Source organism: Primulina eburnea, unplaced genomic scaffold, assembly GCF_022965805.1.
Source record: "Primulina eburnea isolate SZY01 unplaced genomic scaffold, ASM2296580v1 ctg532_ERROPOS1188953+, whole genome shotgun sequence".
Taxonomy (NCBI): domain Eukaryota; kingdom Viridiplantae; phylum Streptophyta; class Magnoliopsida; order Lamiales; family Gesneriaceae; genus Primulina; species Primulina eburnea.
The window spans coordinates 79,338-98,878 of NW_027331326.1; the positions used below are offsets into that span (position 1 = coordinate 79,338).

At 36.7% G+C, this 19,541-nt stretch overlaps 1 protein-coding gene across 2 annotated transcripts in view; it reads left to right on the forward strand.

Moving 5' to 3' along the window:
• LOC140821344 (uncharacterized) overlaps positions 1-16,772 on the forward strand; it is a 42,085-nt gene extending 25,313 nt beyond the window's left edge. Inside the window, exons 17-26 of one of the 2 annotated variants that reach the window (XM_073181819.1) lie at positions 5,999-9,528; positions 9,627-9,706; positions 9,916-9,993; positions 10,169-10,240; positions 10,315-10,420; positions 10,639-10,693; positions 11,195-11,323; positions 11,413-11,530; positions 11,843-11,925; positions 16,133-16,772. In XM_073181819.1, coding sequence (XP_073037920.1) covers positions 5,999-9,528; positions 9,627-9,706; positions 9,916-9,993; positions 10,169-10,240; positions 10,315-10,420; positions 10,639-10,693; positions 11,195-11,323; positions 11,413-11,530; positions 11,843-11,925; positions 16,133-16,553 — 4,672 coding nt within the window. In that variant the 3' untranslated portion in view covers positions 16,554-16,772. Of the gene's footprint in view, positions 1-5,998; positions 9,529-9,626; positions 9,707-9,915; positions 9,994-10,168; positions 10,241-10,314; positions 10,421-10,638; positions 10,694-11,194; positions 11,324-11,412; positions 11,531-11,842; positions 11,926-15,063; positions 15,541-16,132 lie in introns of those variants that run through there. The other variant, XM_073181821.1, reaches the window with a different exon arrangement.
• Positions 16,773-19,541: the final 2,769 nt, after the last annotated feature.

Genomic DNA, 19,541 nt, shown 5'->3' on the forward strand with positions numbered 1-19,541 from the left:
CAAAAATAAAATTAGTGGGAATTGAAGGAGGGTTCATCCATAGAAATCTACAGATCCAAACTAAAAGAGGACATTTGATCATTCGCATTATTGTGGACTCAGTCAAAATATCAGCGTACGATATGTACGAAAAAAGATCTTATGCACAAGTGGTGGTTGAGGGAGCTAGAGTTGTGGCAGGTTGGGGGTAGAGTGAAAGGAATCAAAGGACACGACTCAAATGAAGAACCTATTAACGACATCCAAAGAAGTCAGTCGGATGACAACACAATTCATCCAGTAGCAATCCAAGAAGGAACTGTCACCCATATGCAGAAGTGTGATTCGACGAAGCTGTGCAAAATTACAGAAACCGACGGACTTAGGATCGCGGATAGGGTTGATAATTCTGGTGGACGGTGCTGTGTATCAGAACCATGGTATTGAGGGAAGCATATCAAGATTCTCAAAAAGTTAAAGCCGTAAGATGAGAATGAATTCCAGAAGGGGAAGATTGAATCTACAAGCACTTTTTTTTTTTTGATAAGAAACATAATTATATTAATTAGAAATTTATCATTTACAATTAGTGGACTAGTGGTCCACCGAAGAAAATATGAAAATACACTTTAGCAATAAACATAAGTCAAATCCCTAAGGAGATCTAATATCGATAAGCTGTGGAAATCTTTATGCATCCCAATCCAGCTCACTATGTTGAACTTGATTTTCTCCCAACACTCATCCGCACTGTATTCCACTTCCTCAAATATTCTTCGATTTCTCTCTAGCCAGATACACCAGCATATACCATGGATCACTGCCCTCCAAAAAACTCTTCCTCTTTTTCCAACTCATTGTCCCAAATCCGTATTGAACAAATCTGTTGTTGTCTTCGGTAAGACCCAAACAAACTTCAATTTTGTCAAAGCCCTTGACCACAATTCGTTGCTAAACGTACAGTGAAGCAGCAAATGATCTTGCGATTCCAACCCATTACGACACAACACACACCAATCGGGAGAAAGAGCACAATTAGGTATTCTCTTTTGCATCAACTCTGAAGTCGGTAACTTACCAAGAATAGCGGTCCAAGAAAAAATTTGAATCTTTGAAGGAATAGGAGTCTTCCAAATGATTTTGTGAAATGCAAAATTATGATTGTGGAAGAAAGAACGAAAAAAAGACTTGACCGTGAACTTCCCCGACGGATCCCCTTCCCAAACTTTAAAATCATCAACCCCTTCTACAATCCTAACCATTTCTAATATTCCTAACAAAGACGCTAACTGAACCGCCTCCTCCTCGCGGAGAAGCCGACGAAAATGCAAGTCCCAAGAATAAGCATTTGACACAATGTCGAAACTGTAAAAATAAGATATTTGTGAGTTATTAGCTGAAGTTATACGAAATAAAGAAGGGTACAAATCACGAAAAGCAACCTCCCCCCACCAAACATCCTCCCAGAACCTGATTTTATTCCCCCCTCTAACCTCTAATCTTACTAGTTGGTGATAAGTCGGGTAAATACTTGAGATAAATTTCCACGGACATTTAAACGTCACATTCGTCGCCAAACCTGCATCCCAACCATTATCTTGCAGCCCATATTTGCTCAATATTATTCTTTTCCACAACGGGTCGTTTTCCTCGCTAAACCTCCACCACCATTTTGCCAAAAGCGATATGTTCCTCAAACAAATGTTACCTATACCCAATCCTCCTTTCTCTTTCGGTTTACAAACTTGTTCCCACCTTACCACATGACAATGTGATTCATCCTCGTTCCCATCCCACAAAAAATCTCTCATTATCTTTTCCATCTTCCCCGCCACTCCTTTCGGTACCCTGAAAAGTGATAGAAAGTATATAGGCAAAGCATTTAACACCGAAGCAATCAATACACTTCTTCCTCCTTTTGACAAAAACGCCTTTTTCCACGATGCCAATTTTCGTGTAATTCCGACCAATATAGGATCCCAAAAAAAAGCTCTCAGTGGGTTACCCCCTAAAGGAACTCCCAAGTATGTGATTGGCCATTTATCCCTTCGACAGCCAAGCCTCTGTTCGATGATTTGGGCTAATTTTTTGAAGAATCTCCGAGCAAGGTTTGCAATTTACCCAACATTTCTTATTCTCATCATTGTTCTTTCCTTTCTCTTCCTATTTTAGATTCGATGGTTGGGTCGGGGGGAGGGGTAGAGGTTAAGGATGGGCGGGGAATTACTTCAGTGGGTCAAAAGTTGGGTATATATCGGGAAACAACTACATAGGCTCTCATGAGGGGTTGGTTGAAGGTGAGAATGTTGTGGGTGTGGGGGTTTAGCAGGATATTAACAAGGCAGTTCATAATGAGTTTAAAAATGTTGGGTGTAGAGAAGGTGGAACTTAATGAGTCAGAGGAGTGTGGTAGGAGGTTGGAGAGTCATGAAGTCAGTTGTAGAGAGAATGCAAGGGATGCTGAAGTGAATCGATGAAAGTTGTTTCTTGGAATATTAGGGGGAGTGGTTCAGCCACACGTAAGATGATTGTTAGTAAGTATGGGTTACAAGAAAATGGGCGGGATGCGGGGTTGGCAAGACACGTCACGTTTAGATGCCCATGGAAGTTTATTTCCATTATATACCCAACTTTTAAACAGAGAGTTCCTATTAAGGTGAGAGGAGGGAATAAGGTTAGATTTTGGGAAGATAGATGGTGGGGGGACTCTTCGTTCAAAGATTATTTTCCAGCTTTGTTTCAGCTATCATTATTTCACAATCTGCCTATATCATATTTTGTCCAGTTCGATAATGTCACACGAAACCATTCTTGGGATCTTCATTTTAGAAGGGTGGTGAGAGATGAGGAGATTGATCAGTTGTCAGAGTTATTAGTAGTCTTAGATTCGGTTAGGTTAGTTGAAGGGGTAGATGATGTTATTCAGTGGAGCGGGGATTCTTCGGGTATTTTCTCTGTCAGCTCATTCTACGAATTTTTTTTCCCTAATGATCTTTTTCCTCTGTTCCAATCGTTCCATGCTATTTGGAAAGTTCCAGTTCCAAACAAGATACAGTTTTTTTCTTGGACAGCTACTCTGGGTAAGATACCGACCTCGGAGATGATTCAAAAAAAATGCCCTGGAACTGCTTTGTGTCCCAATTGGTGTGTGCTGTGCAGAAATGAAATAGAGATCTTTGTGGGCTAGAGCATTGCAAGAGCTGCGGTTGGTTTGGGTTATACCTAAGTCAACCAAAGAGTTATTCGATATGGATTTGGGACAATCAACCGGTATTAGAGGAAGAATTTTTTGGCAAATCGTGGTTCATTGCATCTGTTGGACGGTTTGGTTGGAGAGAAACCAAAGAATTTTTGAAGATATTGAGGAAAATAAAGAAAATTGCTGGGAAAAAAATCAAGATTAACATTGCTATGTGGATCGGAAGTCATAAAAATTTCAAGAATGTTTTCATTTTCGATTTGATGAGACATTGGGAATATGTGTATCACTAAGTTTTAATATTGTGTGCTACATTACGACAGTGAATTTCTAGTCCACTGATGTAATCATTTTTACTTTATTATTAATAAATTATCGTTTCCTATAAAAAAAAAAGTGAGGAGGACATCCCACCAAAAATATCTAGGACATTATGGGCAAAGGGTAAAGATCTTGCCACCTCAAGTAAGTGGCGTTTTTTACGCAATGAAACACCATTATGTTGTGGAGTATTCTCACATGAGCTTTGGTGGACTATGCCTTGACTTTGATGGTATGCACCTAGGACCGAATTAAAATAATCACGGGCTCGATCAGTTTTCAATACATGAATGTGGGCTGAAAATTGATTTCCGATCATTGTATTGATGTTTTGGAATTATATTGATATAAACTCTTTTTAACTTTAGAGTTTGCACCTTTTCTATGCCAGATGAATGCCCATACTTCCATTTAGGGTCAATTAAAAAAATGGGATTGAAACATAAAAGATTTAAAAAACAAGGACTCTGAATTTTTTTTTTAAAAAAGAAGGAGTTGACTCTTGATTATTACATTAACTCTAATTAAAACCTTTAACTTAATTAATTCTCTTTTTCTTTTTTTCTCGGTCGACACAGAATCTATTTTGAGAAAAAGTAACAGTCCATCCAGAAAAATTGCTCGACCAAAATTAAGTTAATTTTCTTGGTCGACCAAAATTTTGTTGGTAGACCAAGAAAAATTTTGGTCGACCGAGAAAATTTCTTGGTCGACCAAGAAATTTTCTTGGAATTTCTTGGTCGACCAAGAAAAGAAATTTTCTTTTTCTTGGTCGACCAAGAAATTTTTTGGTCGACCAAACCATCTTCTTGGTCAACCAACATAATTTTGGTTGACGAAGAAGAAAGTTGAATGTTTTTTTTATTATTAATTTTTGTCTTTTATAAATATCTTATTCTCTTAATTTTTGTTGAATTTTGTAGGATATACCTTTGGGTCGACTCAAAAGCAAAGCAACAAGGGTCGACCCAAAAACAACAAGGTCTACTTTGTGTCGACTCAGCTAAATATGTGATTCATATGTTAAAACATGTAATATTATATAACATAATTGTAAATTGTGATTCATATGTTAAAAACATGTACATAATTGTGAAATTGTGATTCATATATTAAAACATGTAACATAGTTGTGAAATTGTGATTCATATGTTAAAACAACATGTAACATAATTGGTTGTGAAATTATGATTCATATGTTAAAACATGTAACATAGTTTTGAAATTGTGATTCATATGTTAAAACAACATGTAACATAATTGGTTGTCAAATTGTGATTCATATGTTAAAACATGTAACATAGTTGTGAAATTATGATTCATATGTTAAATTATGTAACATAGTTGTGAAATTGTGATTCATATGTTAAAACAACATGTAACATCATTGGTTGTGAAATTGTGATTCAGATGTTAAAACATATAACATAATTATGAAATTGTGGCCCATATGTCAAAACACATGTAACATAGTTGTGAAATTGTGGCTCATATGTCATAACATGTAACATAATAATGTAACATTATAGAACATACTTGTGAAATTATGTGATTCATATATTAAAAACATGCAACATTGGTCAAAATTGTGTAATTATTCGTCAAAATTAAGTAATTATCGGTCATATTTGTCAAATATATGGATTCATGGGTTAGAAAAAAAGTCGATCCAAAAACAACCTTGGTCGACCACTTCCAAGCACTTGGAGGTTGTCGATTAGTTTTGGTCGACCACCTCCAAGCAATTTCAAGCAATTCCAAAACCTTGGTCGACCAAGACCACTTTCAAACAATTCCAAAACCTTGGTCTTTTGGTCTTGGTCAACCAATTCCAAGACCTTGGTCTTGGTCGACCAAGACCAAAATTGGTCATTCCAAGACCAAGGTCTTGGTCGACCAAGACCAATGGTCGACCATTGGTTGGTCGACCAAGACCAAAACCTTGGTCTTGGTCTACCAATTGCTTTGCTTGGAAGTGGTCTTGATCGATCAAAATTTTGGTCGATTTTAAGTGTGGATTGATTTTTTTTCAAATAAATTGACTAATCTCAATAAATCGAAATAAATGTGAAAGATAAATTGTCTTGAGAAGAAGTCGACGGAAAAAGATTTAGATTTGAAGTCGACTGAAATGAGAATGAATACAGTGTTAAGGGTTTCTAAATCAAATTTAATAATATATTTATGTTTAAACATAAGGACATTTATGTAAATTGACTCATTGATCCTTTTTTTTTAAATAAATCACTTTTGGATCCCTTTTCCCTAAATTTCCCCTTCCATTTATATAGGAAAAGGGACATTGTTTCCAGTAGCTTGATCCAAAGGCCTCGACTCATTATTGTTAACTTCCATAATTCTGAACATATAATTTCAGGCATAACAGATTTATTTTTAACAGCCTTTACAATCTCGAAAAGCATGAGATTAATTCGATCCATTTATTTTATTGTTCCTTGAAGTGTAATGCTGATAACACTGAATTATTTTTTTATGCAGTGTGCTTCTAGCAGTTTTGGATGCTCAGTTGCAGTTACCTCCTGATATTGATGGCCGCAAGTTTTCTGCTTTAGCAACACAGAAACCACAATCATTTACCACCTTGCCTGCTGCTTCTTGTGATGGAATAGCCTCTTCCAGATTAAATAGCCAAGAAAATGGTGATGGGAAGGTTGATGATATTGACATCAGTGTTAAAGTGGATGTTCCTGAAGATGTAAGTCTTCTTTTTGCTCCTCCAGAAGTGAATAGAATGTATCTTACCAATGTTCCTGCCAGTGGAGACAAAAATATTTCTGATTCAAGCAGTTCAAATGTTTGCTCTCAGTTCAATAATGCTGTGCAGAAAAATATTAACTATTTTCATAATGATTTGGCATTGACTTCCAGTCATGGAATAGAATTGTACAATTTGATGACTAATTATTCACATCTTATGAATTATCGAGATTGTGAGCTGAGGGCTACCGAGTTTAGGCGCTTAGCTCTGGACTTGAGCTCCCAGAATGAAATTACTCTGGAGAGTCATGATGCTGCGATAGATGCTTTGCTTTTGGCAGCAGAGTGTTATATTAATCCCTACTTCATGAAGTCTTTCAAGGAAATTTCAGTTGGTGTAGGAAATATTCACAATAAAAGGACCAGTGAAAACTGTGGGCTTGCAGATATTAACAGTATTTTCCCCCCAAAAAACAATGACTTGAAACTGGTGGCTGATCTTGAAAGGAAAAGAGACAGATTTGTTCTTGAAATTTTGATTGCGGCAGCTGAGTTAGACAGGAAATATTGCAAAGTTGCATTGGAGGGAGATATATCTACATCAGACGTTGAAGAGGACGAGGATATTATAAATATGAACCAGCAGGATATTTTTAATGCAGATGCTATTACCTTGGTTCGGCAAAACCAAGCGATGCTGTGCAATTTTTTGGTTAGGCGTCTGCAGAGGAATTCAGATTGGGAGCAATATTATATGCATGAGATTCTGATGTGGTGTCTTCTCTTCTTGTTGCATTCAGCTACAAAATTGTTCTGTTCCCCGGAGCATGTAGTTGACATTATATTAAATTTTGCAGAGTCCTTTGAGGGACAGCTAAAATCATTTGAATCTGAAGGAAATTCACAATTGAAAAGTTCTAAGCTGCATGAGGTGCAATGCCGCTGGATTCTTCTCAACAGATTGGTGATTGCGTCAAGTGGTAATGATGAAAGTTATGAACTGTCAATCAATGCTAAAAGTGGTTTTCGGTTCTCAAATTTAATTCCCGCTTCTGCGTGGCTACAGAAAGTGCCTGCCTTTGCTTCTTCTGCTAGACCTTTGGTTAGATATTTCGGTTGGATGGCAGTTTCACGTAATGCAAAGCAATATCTGAAAGAGCGTCTCTTCCTTGTTTCTGATTTGTCACAGATAACATATATTTTGTCCATATTTTCGGACGATCTTTCTCTAGTTGATAATATCATTGAACAGAAAAGTGGGCATGAGTCAATTGAAAGACTTGGTATCCACCAGGATAATAACATGGTGGATAGAGGCAGAAGTCACGGGTATCAAGATGCGCAACAATCTTTTCATGCTTTATATCCAGGTATCTGTAAATTATTTCCCAATCTGAAGAAAGAATTCGAAGCCTTTGGGGAAACTATATTGGAAGCTGTTGGTTTACAATTGAAATTTCTTTCTTCCGCTCTTGTACCAGATCTGATGTGTTGGTTTTCTAGTTTATGTTCATGGCCATTTGTTCAAAGTCAGAAGCCCCAAGACTTATTTCAATCTGAATCTGTTTATTTCAAAGGTTTTGTTGCAAAGAATGCTAAAGCTGTTATTCTGTTCATTCTTGAAGCAATTGTGGTGGAGCACATGGAAGCAATGGTGCCCGAAATACCCAAAGTGGTGCAAGTGCTTGTGTCTCTGTGCAGGACTTCTTACTCTGATGTATCATTTCTTGATTCCATATTGCGCTTGTTGAAGCCCATCATAGCATATTCCTTGAACAAGGTGTCTGATGAAGAAAAGCTTTTGGTTGATGTGTCATTTAATAATTTTGAATCTTTATGCTTTGGTCAGCTTTTTAACAATATTAGACAACGAGATGAAAGTTCAGATTCTCCAAAAGATGTAGGAAAATGCAAGGCTTTGACAATATTTGTTTTGGCTACCATTTTTGGTAATTTATCTTTCCACGGGAAAGCCGAGGTATTGCAGTCCGCCATCTTATGGGCTGATTTTACTTCCTTCGAGGGAACAACTGCATTTCATGATTACATATGTGCATATCAGGCACTCATGGAAAACTGCAAAGACCTACTGATTGGCACTTCTAGAATCTGGGGCATCATCCCACTTAAAATGTCAGCATGTACTAACTCTACCTTTGATAGTGATGAAGGTTTTCCCAAGTCACGCTCAGGGTTTCTCAGTGATATGTTCTACTCTGCTTCTCCTACGGATTCAGAGAGGCATCAAGATAACAATAGTGCAGATGCTGATGCAAGTCAAAGGATTTTTCAACTTGATTTAGAGGAGATAAGGAGTATCACGAAAAACCTAGAGGCCCTTGTTTCAAAACTCAACCCAACCACAGAACAATGCTGGAAAATACATCATAAATTGGCAAAGAAGTTGGCACTGACATCTGCTGAGTGTTTCATGTACTCAAAGTGTTTGTTTTTTATTGCAGATAGGGCTTCTGCTTCTTCGGAAATGGAGAAGCTGCTTCAAAGTAAGTTTGTTGATGAATTCCCGGGATTTTGGAATACTAGTCTTGAAGGACTTTCTAGAATGATCTTAGTGCTTCAAGAAAACCTTTGTTGGGAGGTTGCATCTGTACTGCTTGAATCACTTCTAGGAGTGCCTCTTTTTTTCCATTTGGATAATGTGATTCGTGACATATTCTCAGCAGTGAAGAATTTTTCGGACAGTGCTCCAAATATTATTTGGAGATTACAAACTGATAAAATGATATCATTGATTCTGGCGAGAGGCATCCATAACCTTTGTCAAATTGAAATGCCCATACCCTTGTTTGATTTGTTCTGTTCCTTGCTTGGTCATCCTGAGCCTGAACAACGATATATTGCCCTTAAGCACTTGGGTAGACTTGTCGGCCAAGATGCCAATGGAGAAAGGTGGTTTTTGTCTTTAACAACTGAAACTTTAACAGGTTCATCAAACCTACCACTTTCTGATTATGAGCCAAAATTATCCGCTCTGGTTTCATCTACCTGGGACCAGGTCGTCTTGTTGGCGTCATCCGACTCATCACTGCTTTTAAGAACCCATGCAACAGCACTTCTTATCTACTTTATTCCATATGTAGAAAGAAGTAAATTGCAGTCATTTCTAGCAGCAGCTGAGAGTATTCTTCAGTGTTTGACAACTCTCGCACAACCTTCATGCTATGGACCATTGACACAGTTCTCCTTGGCACTGATTGCAAGTGTTTGCCTTTTCTCTCCAGTTGAAGACATCTCTCTGATTCCTGAATGTATTTGGAGAAATATTGAAACTTTTGGAATGTCTGGAAATGGTAATTTTGCTATGGGCTGCCAGAAATATAGTCCAATTCTAGTCTGTCAGATTTGGTTATCTAAGAATACCATTTTTCCCTGTTTATTGTCTTTGCAGGTAGATATTGCACTGATCTCGAGAAAAAGGCTTGTGAAGCACTGTGCAGACTTAAAGATGATGGAGACCAGGCTAAAGAGGTTGGCGGCCAGGCAGAATTGAATTCACATGTATTTCTATGAATTGTCAGACTATGGAATTAGTTTTAGATATTTGGTGCAGTAGCTATAAAGTGAAATAGTCCTTACTTTGTCCTATTGACCCTACTAGATGCATCTTTTTCTTGGTATTAGTTAAAAAAATTTCTCGCTCTGCTTACCTTATTTTTCTTTTATCTTTTGCGATGTAGATCTTAAAGAATGTGCTCTCTTCTAGTTCTCCTAAGCAAATGCCTGATTTTGTAACCACGCGTGAATCAATTCTTCAGGTATGCAATATTGAGTAGTTAAATATGTTTAGGTTTGTGCATTACGAAGACGTAGCACTTGTGCATGTGTACAACATCATGTTTTTATATTGAACACAGTCTATTAGTGGTCAATTGTTATCACCTACCTTTTGTTTTATGGTGTTTCTTTGATCTATTATTCATTTCTTTGCAGGTTATTGGCAATTTATCCTCTGCCCAGTCATACTTTGATTTTTTCTCAAATGAAGTTGAGCAAAAGGCCATGGTTAGTCTTGGCACACTTATGATGATCTACCTTAATATGCTCAATCAAATTATGACATCTTTTATTTATTTTAGGAACTAGAAGAAGCTGAAATGGAAATGGAACTTATTCGAACTGAACGTCCTGTCCCAGATTCATCTATTGATTTTCAAGATTGGCGGCAGCTACCATTTTTATCCAGTATGGATATTTTCCTTCAAGATGGCATATTCCTTAAACCAAAGGGACTATTTGTAGGCTTTTGGTTTTAGATAATAAACATTTTTGAGTGGATGAGAGACAGTTGTCATGAGTTACTGTGAACTGAGAGTAATTGTGTTCTACAGTTTACTACCAACTAATATCTCTCAAATTCACTCTCCATATATATTTCAGTTTCATAATTATTTCTCATACAGCTTATGCGAAGAATGATGATCGCTTGCAGCAAATCAAGGATGGAATCAGATCATTGTATGTCTATTTAATATTTTTTAATGTCAATCACAACTGCGTAGCTTAGAGAAGAAGCAAGCGAATCCAGTACACATATTACTAATGCTAGCAATCCCAGTTATTGATGTCATGCACTTGAATTATTTTACTTATTGCAACTGCATCAACTGAAGAAGCTCAATATTTGGAAATGCCACTGAATGAATATATTAGATTTTTGAAGGAATTGTAGTTGCTTTGTAGATCTTATGTCGGTGTTAATCACATCCTGTTTGTTACACTGAAATTTATTTTGTATTTATGGGTGAAAAACATGGATCTGATCCCTGACTGTAAGTTGTTCTAGTAGAACTTGGACTTATGCTTTCCTTTGGAAAGATACTTCTGCTGCTACAAAATTTCATTTTATCATTTCTTCTCCTTTTCTATTTTCCTTGAAAGTTGATGTGTTTTTCTCAATGTGATTGTAGCTTTCGCCCTCTAAATACACTCTTTTGTTTTCCTATTCTCTTTCTTCAGAGAGAAAACAAAAGTCAGGGAAGATATAGTTGCTCGTAGGCAGCGAAAGCTACTTCTAAGGCTTTCACGCCAAAATTTTTTAGAGGAAGCAGCTTTACGAGAATCAGAACTCATTCAAAAATTTGATAGGTTTTCCACTTTTTCTGTAATTTATCAGATTTTGTGTCATGATTAGCATGTCTGCTTGCATTGTTGAAGGATTTGTTTTATTGTATCAGAGAGAGAACAATTGAGGTAGAAAAGGAGCTTCAGAGACAGCAGGTGCTGGAACTTGAGCGTGCAAAAACCAGAGAATTGCGGCACAACCTTGATATTGAGAAAGAGAAGTTGGCACAGGTAAGACCTAAGCAACTGATTGCTCTCAAAATAGCCTTGCATTGGCCATTTTTCTAGAATTTTGTGAACATGTTTAACTGATCAATTTATTAATAGCTTCGTGGATTTCCATTGATCCCTTTTGTCATGTGTGCTGACCTTTCTGCAATTATTCTTATGCGATCATGGTTTGTGCTAAGCTAGACTAAATTTACTTGAAAATTCTCATTAGTTGAGTGGTATATACATTAGGCTGAAAGATAGTTTCACCACTCAAATGAAAATATTCTCCATCTATTGCTTGCTTATCAAATACAAGATGAATTTATGTAGCGCGAACTCCAGAGGGAACTTGAGCAACTGGAAACTGGGATGCGGTCATCAAGACGAGAATTTGCATCCTCCAGCCATAGTAGGTGCGTCTTACTCTCCATCGCAATTGCTTCATTAAATTTTAAATTTAGAGTCTTGTACAAGCTGTTTTGGTTGCATTCAAGGACAATTTGTTAAGAATACAAAAATATGTGATCTTTTTAACCTTTCAACATTAAGCTAATCTAGGTATGTGTTGTGATCTCTTTTTCTCATGTCCAAATCGAAGCGGAAGTTGTAAAATTTTATTTTGACATTTAAAATATAATTTGGACACTCGTATGGTTTAAAGTAAATATTCATAGGGCGTTTGAAACTTTTACCTTTAGTGAGATATTCACTAGGCTCCAACTATTCCGAGATTAGCGGAGATAACTCTTTATGTATTTCCTACGAACTTTCTTCGAGGCTCTTTTTCTTCAATCCTTCTATCAAGTCCACGACTAGATCAAATGTTTTCTTCTAAATTGCATTAGAAATTTAGAAGGATTTTACGTTGAGATTGATCTGAAGTGGCCGAAAACAAAGTGAGTGGGAGGAGGTGATTTTCGAGAATCCCTTGGCTCAACTCCTTGAATTTATTATCTCAACGGGGACAAAATAATCTAGTACTTGTGTGACCCTCAATGGTTCAGGGATTCAGCTAGTCGTGGGTTCACAACTCTTTGTGATTCAGGACATAATCCTTTATTCGGGTTTACCCTAATTTGACCCATTCTATGTATCAACAATTGATAATGAGAATGTCAGAAATCATATTACTGATTGCACCCATTGAATCATGATAAGAGCTTCTAGTAGCATCGCCCCATTATTCCCTAGGTATCACTGATAGTGTCTGCAAGAACCAATCGGTTATGATTAACGTACAGTAGGTCCCTTCATCTCATATATCCTGATCGAATCTGCAACCATTGGTTCATCGAGGGTTGTATAAGAATTCGATAACTCTGTGACACATCTTCAATAATAAATAGTGGCATCGCATGTACAGTTGGAGAACTCTTCTCTAATGTACATTTCTTACTCTGACCAGAGATTCCATGAACTATTATTTCATTAGATCACACAGGATATCCACACCCGTATGTGAGCGATCAATTCCCGGCTACAATACATTGGCTCCTACATGTGTCGCAAGTGTACTCAATCTCGCCACCTGATGACCCCCCTGAAGTCGGTAAACAAGTGAAAGCACAGTCTTAGCATATAGAGTCTCACTGTTGTCCCAGGTCGTAAGGACTAATGATGAACAATGATAACCACTGACTTATCCTCTCGAGGAATGATAACTACTTGGAAAGTCCTAGAGAGGGTGGTTCGGTATAATCATCATATGACTACCCATCTGCGTGTTTGGACATCTCTATGTCCTTACCAAGAAACGTGGTACACAACATCACAGATGCTAGTCTCGAGCTCAAGCGACTTTTATCCATGTTTTAGACGGCTGAATCAACTAAAAACGAATTTAGATTATACAGTGTTTACAAATGAGTTTCAACATCAAATTACGATTCATTTGTTTTAAAGTATAATCAAGGTCTTTATCTATGTTAATCACATCGGTGTACAGATAAAGAAATAACAAACCATGAAATAATGTGTTATTAAAATAAAGATTGTTTGTTACAACTGAATCAATAAATTCCCTAGCCAACAGTTGGCTTACAGGTCATTTACTCTAACAATTTCTCGCTTGCCCTAGAACCAACTAACGATAAACTTTAATCACGTTGTTTCGCAATGCTTCTCAAACAATGGTCCTGGCAATCTCCCGGATGATGTGGAAGTTCCTCAGTATATGTTTGGATCGCTGATGAGACCTTGGTTCCTTTGCTTGCACTACGGCACCAGTGTTGTCGTAGTACACAGGGACTGGATCAACTCCATTAGGAATTACGCCAACTCTTGTACAAAATTTCTCATCCAAACTGCCTCTTTGGTTGCATCAGATGCAGCTATGTATTCATCTTTAGTGGTGGAATATGCAACGGTGTCTTGCTTTGAACTTTTCCAAGAGACAGCCGCACCATTGAGTATGAATACAAAACCAGAGGTCGATTTCGAATCATCTACGTCACATTGGAAGCTAGAATCAGTGTAGCCTTCCAATTTCAATTCTCTACCTCCATAGAACATGAACTTCTTAGACTTTCTTAAGTTCTTGGAGAACTCATTCTCTAATGTACATCTCATACTCTGGCTAGAGATCTCATGCACAATTATTTCATCAGATCACACAGGATATCCACACCCGTAAGTGAACGGTTTCCGGCTACAGTGCACTGGTTCCTACATGTGTCGCAAGTGTACCCAGTCTCGCCACCTGATGACCCTCCTAGAGTCAGTAAACGAGTCAAAGCACAACTCTAGCATATAGAGCCTCAGTGTTGTCCCGGGTCATAAGGACTAATGGTGAACAATGATAACCACAGACTTATCCCCTCGAGTAATGATAATTACTTGAAAAGTCTTAGGGAGGGTAGTTCGGTATAATCATAATACGACTACCCATCTGCGTGTTTGGACATCTCTATGCCCTTACCGAAAACGCGGTACACAACATCACAGATGCTCGTCTCGAGCTCAAGTGACCTTTATCCATGTTTTAGGTGGTTGAATCGACTAGGAACGAATTTAGATTATACAGTATTTATAAATGAGTTTCAACATCGAATTACGATTCATTTGTATTAAAGTATAATCAAGGTCTTTATCTATGTTGATTAAATGGGTATACAGATAAATAACTAACAAACCATGAATTAATGTATTATATTAAAATTAAATATTGTTTATTACAGCTGAGTCAATAAATTCTCTAGCCAACAGTGGCGTACAGGACATCTACTCTAACAGTATGTCATTTGGAGCTATGGATTTACTGTCTTATGGGCCTGGACAGTTTCTTAGTCTACAAGCATATATCATGCCTGACCTGTTGGGATTTCAGGATACTTATTGTCAGTGTAGTCAGTGGTTCGTTAGATTGTAAACTCTAGTCTCCAACATGATAACGGATTTGAAATGGGAATCCTGCTATTTATTGTGAGCCATCACACCAGCAACTCCAACCAGCCCAACTAGAAATTATAACCGTGTCCAGTACCATGGACTTTTATGATTTATAAATACATGACAAACCTCTCCTTGAAACTTGTGAAAATTATAATAACCAGGGTGAAGGAACATTGCTAGTTCTTTTTTGGCCAATACGAAAGCTCCCTCAGTTTCTCATGCCACTGGGATTTGCTTATAGTTATTAAAAGCTCATAATGCAAGCACCTAGGTTCAAGCTGTCGCGAGGGAAAGGAGATTTTGCCATGATGCACGAGCATTGATGCGTATCAAGGCTCTAGGATCCTTTAAGTTGTTCTAAATGAATGGATTATAAATTCAAATTTGAATGAAATACCATTGCCATCACTTTTGGACACTAACAAATATTTATTGTAGTTGGTACTCGTGATGTAATTTTCTTCAAGCATTTAAATTTTAGTATATTATACTATGGTATGCCTAGCGTCAATAAGTTGTGCATCTTGCCTGCTCCCTGAGGCCCTATGATACTCATGACCAGCGTCTAGGCCGCGTAGGCGGGTTCCATGGTATCAACATAATAAGATGAAGTTTGGTATGTTAGGGCAAGCCAACCAAGGTCTATAAAAAATTACTTTTCATTTTTTTTTAATTGGGCTTTTAAAAATCTAAATCCAAAAAAACTTTTAGAAAAAATCCCAAAAATAGCCCAAAACAATAATGAAATAATTTTCAGCCGACTAGCACTTCTTCGGAGCGAGGGGGCGGCCTCTGTTTTATTGAAACATCTATCATAACAGTTGTTTTGTGTTGTCAGACATTAATTGCAAATGTTCCTTAAATCATGTGGATTTCTAGTGTTTCTTTTTTATTTGATTTTCTTTTCAATATTTTAGATATGCTGTCTTTTTCAGGCAGGCAGTAGTAGCATTTTGTTGTGATTTCAGCGTCTTGATCTTTTAAGGCTGGTTAAGATTCTTCAAGTTTATTGAACTGCTTTACTCGCATCAAGCCTTTTGGCCAGTGTCCTTTCTTAATTCCAAAAGATTGCCTTTTCGACTTTGATACCGATGTTACTATGAAAAAGCTCGGTTTTCTTCCATCACCTTGTTTGTTTACTGGCCAGATCTAATGGATGTCGGCATGCTTATAAAAATCGTTGTTTGAAGTCTTGCCATCTGACACAATATCTCACTTTTTAATAATCAGGCAACGAGATAGGTACCGTGAAAGAGACAATTTACCGGAAGGTAATGAAGGCAACTTAAGAACAAGTGTACGAACGGTTCAGCAAGATGCTATTACTTCTAATACATCCATGGGCAACCAGCCAACAGTTGTATTATCAGGGGCAAGACCATTTGCAGGTCAACTTCCCACGATACTACAATCACGAGAAAGATCAGATGATTGTGGCAGCAGTTATGAAGATAATATTGATGGACGGAGCAAGGATTCTGGTGATACGGGTAGCGTTGGGGACCCCGATACAGTGTCTGCCCTAGAGGGACAGTCGACTGGTTTTCCATCTGCTCAAAGGCATGGATCCAGGGGTAGCAAATCTAGGCAGATCGTCGACAGGAGAGAACGGGATGCTAGGCGTGAAGGAAAGTGGGAGCGAAAACACTAGCAAGCTATAGTCTCTGATGCTTTTGTACCAAATTAGTTAAATATCTGTTTGTGCGTATGACATGTAATGATTTTCAGCCAACCAACTCAGTAGAATAATGTTGTAATTTTTTGTATTATTGATCACTCTGGAGTGGCATATCTCCCTGTTATGAATGCACAGAGTGAGCATTTCCTTTGAAATTAGAGTTTACCCGTTCAATGCGCCTGTTTCGGTTAATTTTCCTTTTGGGCAGTTCGATTTTATAATACTATTTTGTTTTATCTAGTCATGTCAGATGTGCAGGATGCAGTCAGGATTTTCTCTGACAGTAAATGATTTTTTAGTCAGTTGAATTGAAGACAAAATCTGTGAATCTCGTCTCCGTGAATTGTGCTCACTCCTTTATTCAAGAACAGTTGTTTTTCTTCTCAAAACTTTCATGGAATCAAGCGTTGTGCTCTTGATCCTTAATTCTCATGACACAAAGGGCCTACCGAGTCTCCATAAAACCTGGTTGCTTCCACTGCTGCATCGTGTCTCACCGTTGATTGCCAGTTCTTCCTTCCGTAGCATTCCGCCCTCCAACTGACACTCCATAAGCTCAACAGGAATAACTATCACAAATAGGAGAAATCCATGAAATTGGCTCTTCGATGTAACAGGAAAATTAGATCATATTACTGGTGAAGTGATCCAACCGACATCCACCTGACCGATATGTGGCTCATCATTTGTATGAGACCTACAATTGGATAGTCTCACCTTGTTTTATCAATATCCAAGGACCAAGGTAGGCTGCTTGAGTTTTGTATTTTGATTTCGAACTCGTCCTAAATATTTGATTCGACTCTACGAATCTGGAAATCCGACGAAATGACCATGCTGTTACGACCTTTTAAAATGAGATGGTGTCCGGGGGAAAATTACAATGACCGTGCTCACCATGAATAAAAGGTTAAAATTGCTTATGGTTCCTTCTCTGCCATAGGTGGAACTGAGACCACATATCTAAGTTAAAAAAAAAGGACCTTTTACTTTTCTCGAATAAGTGTTACTTTCTAGAGTGGGTCTCATGTGAGACCTCTCACGGATCTTAATCTGTGAGACGGATCAACCCTACACATATTTACAAGAAAAAGTAATACTCTTAACATAAAAAATAAGACTTTTTCATGGATGACCCAAATAAGATATCCGTCTCACAAATACGACCCGTGAGACCGTCTCACATAAGTGTTTGCCTACCTTCTAATGTATTGTTATCTTTCTTCATGCTTCTTTTTAGATTGAAATTCCATTAATCAAATTAAAGACCGAAAATACTATAGAAAAAAATGAATTATGTGAAGAAATGTAGTCAATTTAAACATAAAAAGGTTGAGAAGATTTTATATTATAAAATTATCGAATTGTATTAAAGTTTGTAAACTTTCCATTATAAGTTAGTGGGTGAATGTTTCAAAAAGAGATTATCAATTTTATATAATAATTTAAGCTATTGTTCCACCAACATTATTTTTATTGCATCTTGTGATACAGGGAACGAACTGGAGAATTGGAGGAATGTCTTTTCTTCGTAGTGTTAATAGAGTCATCAACACGTGACATTTGGGGTGCTATATTATTTATTAGAGTTGTACTGATATCACTAACTATAATTTTTAAGAAAACGATAAACGTAGAGTTGCATGTTTTTGGTGAACAATCTTAAAATACGAAAGAATATGACTCTATGCAGGTATTTCATTTTTTTTTTATTGTAGAGCAGACCCAAGATTTCGTTTTCAATAAAATATTCTATTGATAAAATTCTTTTATTCTCTTAACTTATATATTATATTAATTTAATATTTTTTAATACAAATATTGCTAATAATAAGATAAAGTTTTAAACTTTAATATATTAATATTAATATTATAAATCTGATGGTGCAAATATTCTCTAAGTTTAATAAAAAATATACTTTAAAAAAAATTAAATTGCTTGAAAGTTAATTTATTTATATTATCTTTGATATAGAGTTTTATTCTTTAAATTTAACTTCTGTCGATCTCATTCTATGTTATAAAAAAAGATGTTTTGTTCCTTTATCGATTTAAAAACAATCAATCTATATGATAAGAAAATATTTAATTTAGTTATTATATAACAAAATAATTCTTTTTAATTTTATCACAAAACACATAATTATAGATTTTATTTATATTTAAGAATATGAATACCACTTGAAAAATTACACACCACAATAAATAATGTCAAATTTTATTCTAATGTTCAATAAATAGGTCATACAAAAAAATTTAAAAGCCAATTATATCAATATAAAAACCTAAGACCGCGATGCGCCTAGTTGAGTTGTGATATTTGATAAATTTAGATATATAATAAATATTGTGATTATTAAAAGGCAAAAACTTGTTGAGATAGTCTCACGCGTCATATTTTGTGAGACGGATCTTTTATTTGGGTCATCCATGAAAAAATATTACTTTTTATTGTGAATATCAGTAGTGTTGACCCGTCTCACACATAAAATTCGTGAGATCGTCTTACAAGAGACCTACTCTTATTAAAATATTTTAGTAGAATGTGAAATAATATTGAATAAATAATATGCTTCACTTGATTGATTAAATTTGGGATAAGATAATAAATTATATATCATTTTCATGAATGAATGTGATTCTCACTAAAAATATAGGGTTCGGTTTCAGCAGATGATACTAGCCCAAATGCAGACCTCAAATTTACTGTATGCCTGAATCAATAAGGAGACCGTTAGAAAAAGACCGGGAGGGTGCCCCGCCATTGCCTCTCCGACGCTTAAGTCAGATATCGAAGAATAGAATTAGAGAGCAGCTAAGGACACTGCTAAGAATCAATATAGTGAATGAATGAATTAGACACTCAAACCTGATATTTATAGGAGTATACATGAGGTACATCATTGGTCTTCTACCTTGGCAAGAGATGGGCCGGGGGTCCAAAATCCAGTTTGGGCATGA